This window comes from Poecilia formosa, unplaced genomic scaffold (genome assembly GCF_000485575.1).
Source record: "Poecilia formosa unplaced genomic scaffold, Poecilia_formosa-5.1.2 Scaffold344, whole genome shotgun sequence".
NCBI lineage: Eukaryota > Metazoa > Chordata > Actinopteri > Cyprinodontiformes > Poeciliidae > Poecilia > Poecilia formosa.
In genome coordinates, this window is record NW_006800283.1 from 627,479 (window position 1) to 629,847 (window position 2,369).

The following is a 2,369-nucleotide window of genomic DNA, read 5'->3' on the forward strand; positions in this document are numbered from 1 at the left end:
TGGACACCACTGAGATAAAAGAAATGGATCTAGTTTGGTCAAAAGGTGTGGAAAAATGTGTATTATTTTTGATTTAACGAGCTCTAGCGACCTCTGTGTTGGTCAGAGAAACTCAAAACCTAGTTTAAATGAAAGCCAAGAGTGTCCCCTTTAAGAAGATACCGAACACTATATTTTAAACCTTTGACAAATGCCCATACCATGAGCCTAAACCAGACATACACCAGTCTCAAAAAAATGAATTTTTCCAAAGGGGTTGTTTACTTCATGAGCTGATAACTATGACTCAACTACCACTTTGGAAGGGCTAACATACCAAAATATTGACTAGAGACATGTAACTTTTCAAAAAATATCGATAGATTTTGCCACCCTGAAATGGACAAAAATGTCAAATTTTGGCCTCTGGCCCATGGACTAATATTCAACTGTAAAATTTTTTTTTTTCAAACTCCAGCAGTTTTCTAGTTGTTCTGCTGAGGTAGTGACATTAATTTGTGACATCACACAAATTGATGTCACAAAGAGAACAGAGAACAAAGAAAACAGAGCTGTAAAGTCATAACCATTGCAGAAGTCGCAGAGCAAGAGGAAGGAATGTCTCCGAAGAAGATTTTGGATTTGTTGAGACGACAAACTTCAGCTACAGACACAGAAGCTTCAAGCCATCATCTTGAAAGAGATATGTCGATGGAATGTAAAGACCTCATGAAAGAACACGAGGATTTGAAGCTTGAAATCAAAAAGCTTCTTCAAAAAAACGATGAAAGCTTCAAGAAACTTTTTGAAGAAAACAGATGTTTGAAGGAGCAGAACACCACCCTGGAGAAGGAAAAAACCACCCTGGAGCAGAAATGCACTGCTCTGGAGAAGGAAAAAACCACCCTGGAGCAGAAATGCACTGACCTGGAGAAGAAAAATACCACCCTGGAGCAGAGAAACACCATCCTGGAGCAGAGAAGCATCGCCTTGGAGCGAGTAGATGCAGTTTTGGAGCAGGCAAACGCCACCCTGGAGCAGGATAATGCCTCCTTGGAACAGGAGAAAGTCATCCTGAAGGAGAAAAACAACGCCTTGCAGCAGAGAGGCACCGCCCTACAGCAGGAGAACAGCACCCTGAGGCTGAAAGTCACTAACTTGGAGAAGGAGAAGACTAAATTGGACCAGGAGAAGACCGTCTTGGAGCAGGTAGATGACCTTTTGGAGGAGGCACACGCCTACCTTGAGGAGAGTAACGCCACCTTGGAGAAGGAGAACACTGCCCTGAAGAAGAGAAACATTGCCTTGGAGGAGAGAGGTACCACCCTGGAGCAGAACATCACCACCCTGGAGCAGAACATCACCACCCTGGAGCAGAACATCACCACCCTGGAGCAGAAGATCACCACTCTGGAGCGGAACATCACTACCCTGGACCGGAACAACAAAGTTTTGAAGAAGGAGAACACACAACTGGAAGACGATAAAGCCTCCCTGAAGGAGGAAAACAACATGCTCCGCCAGGCAAAGAACGCCTTGGCAGAGGAAAAAAACGACCTCCAGCTAACTTGCATCGGCATGCAACACAGAAGCGTCGCCTCCGAGCAGGAAAGAAAAGTCTTGGAGCGTGTAAATACCAACCTGCAGCTTGAAGTGGATCAGCTGAGCCAAAGGCTGAGGGACTCAGAGGAGAACGAGGATCTATCTGAAGAGGAAGCCGACGAAGACAACCAGCCGTTTTCAGACCAGCCTCAGGAACAGCCACCTATATTCAGACGTATGGTCAGAGGTTTCACCAGGACACTTGTGAGAATGTGCCATACAGTCAATCTCAGGCACTGAGTTGAAGCATGGTAATTCAAAATAAAGTGTCATGAGGCCTCTAAGCTTCATACTTGATTGTCAGTGGCAGAAAAGCTTGAGGACAACAGGACTACGATGTCAATGGAGCTTGACACTTGGGGGCTGACCTTCAGGGCGTCGTGTTGAGTCCCGTTGGTCTCCTGGCTGACCTCCAGGGCTTCGTGGTGAGTCCCGTTGGTCTCCCGGCTGACCTCCAGGGCTTCGTGGTGAGTCCCGTTAGTCTCTCGGCCGACCTCCAGGGCTTGTTACGGGTCCTATCGGTCTCCCGGCTGACCTCAAGGACTTTGTGGCGAGTCCCTTTGGTCTCTCAGCCAACCTCCAGGGCTTTGTTGTGGGTCCTGTTGGTTTCCTGGCCTGCCTCCAGGGCTTCATAGCGAGTCTTGTCAGTCTCCCCGCCGACCTCTAGGGCTTCGTGGCGAATCCCGTTGGTCTCCGAGCTGGGCTCCAGGGCTTCGTAGCAAGTCCCACTGGTCTCTCGGCCGACCAGCGGGACTTGCTATGAAGCCCTTGAGGTTGGCCGAGAGACC

At 48.1% G+C, this 2,369-nt stretch overlaps 1 protein-coding gene across 1 annotated transcript; it reads left to right on the forward strand.

Moving 5' to 3' along the window:
- Window positions 1–684: 684 nt before the first annotated feature.
- LOC103153270 (calcium-binding and coiled-coil domain-containing protein 2-like) lies at window positions 685–2,110 on the forward strand. Its single transcript, XM_016661806.1, has 2 exons — window positions 685–1,188; window positions 1,252–2,110. The coding sequence occupies exons 1-2, from the start codon at window positions 685–687 to the stop codon at window positions 1,819–1,821; spliced, it is 1,074 nt and encodes a 357-aa protein (XP_016517292.1). The 3' UTR covers window positions 1,822–2,110.
- The last annotated feature ends 259 nt before the right edge of the window (window positions 2,111–2,369 follow it).

Coding starts and splice junctions, on each gene's coding strand:
- LOC103153270 (XM_016661806.1), top strand. CDS start 685: ATGTCGATGGAATGTAAAGACCTCATGAAAGAACACGAGGATTTGAAG. Junction 1,189..1,251: donor AGAAGACCGTCTTGGAGCAG/GTAGATGACCTT, acceptor ACCTTGGAGAAG/GAGAACACTGCCCTGAAGAA.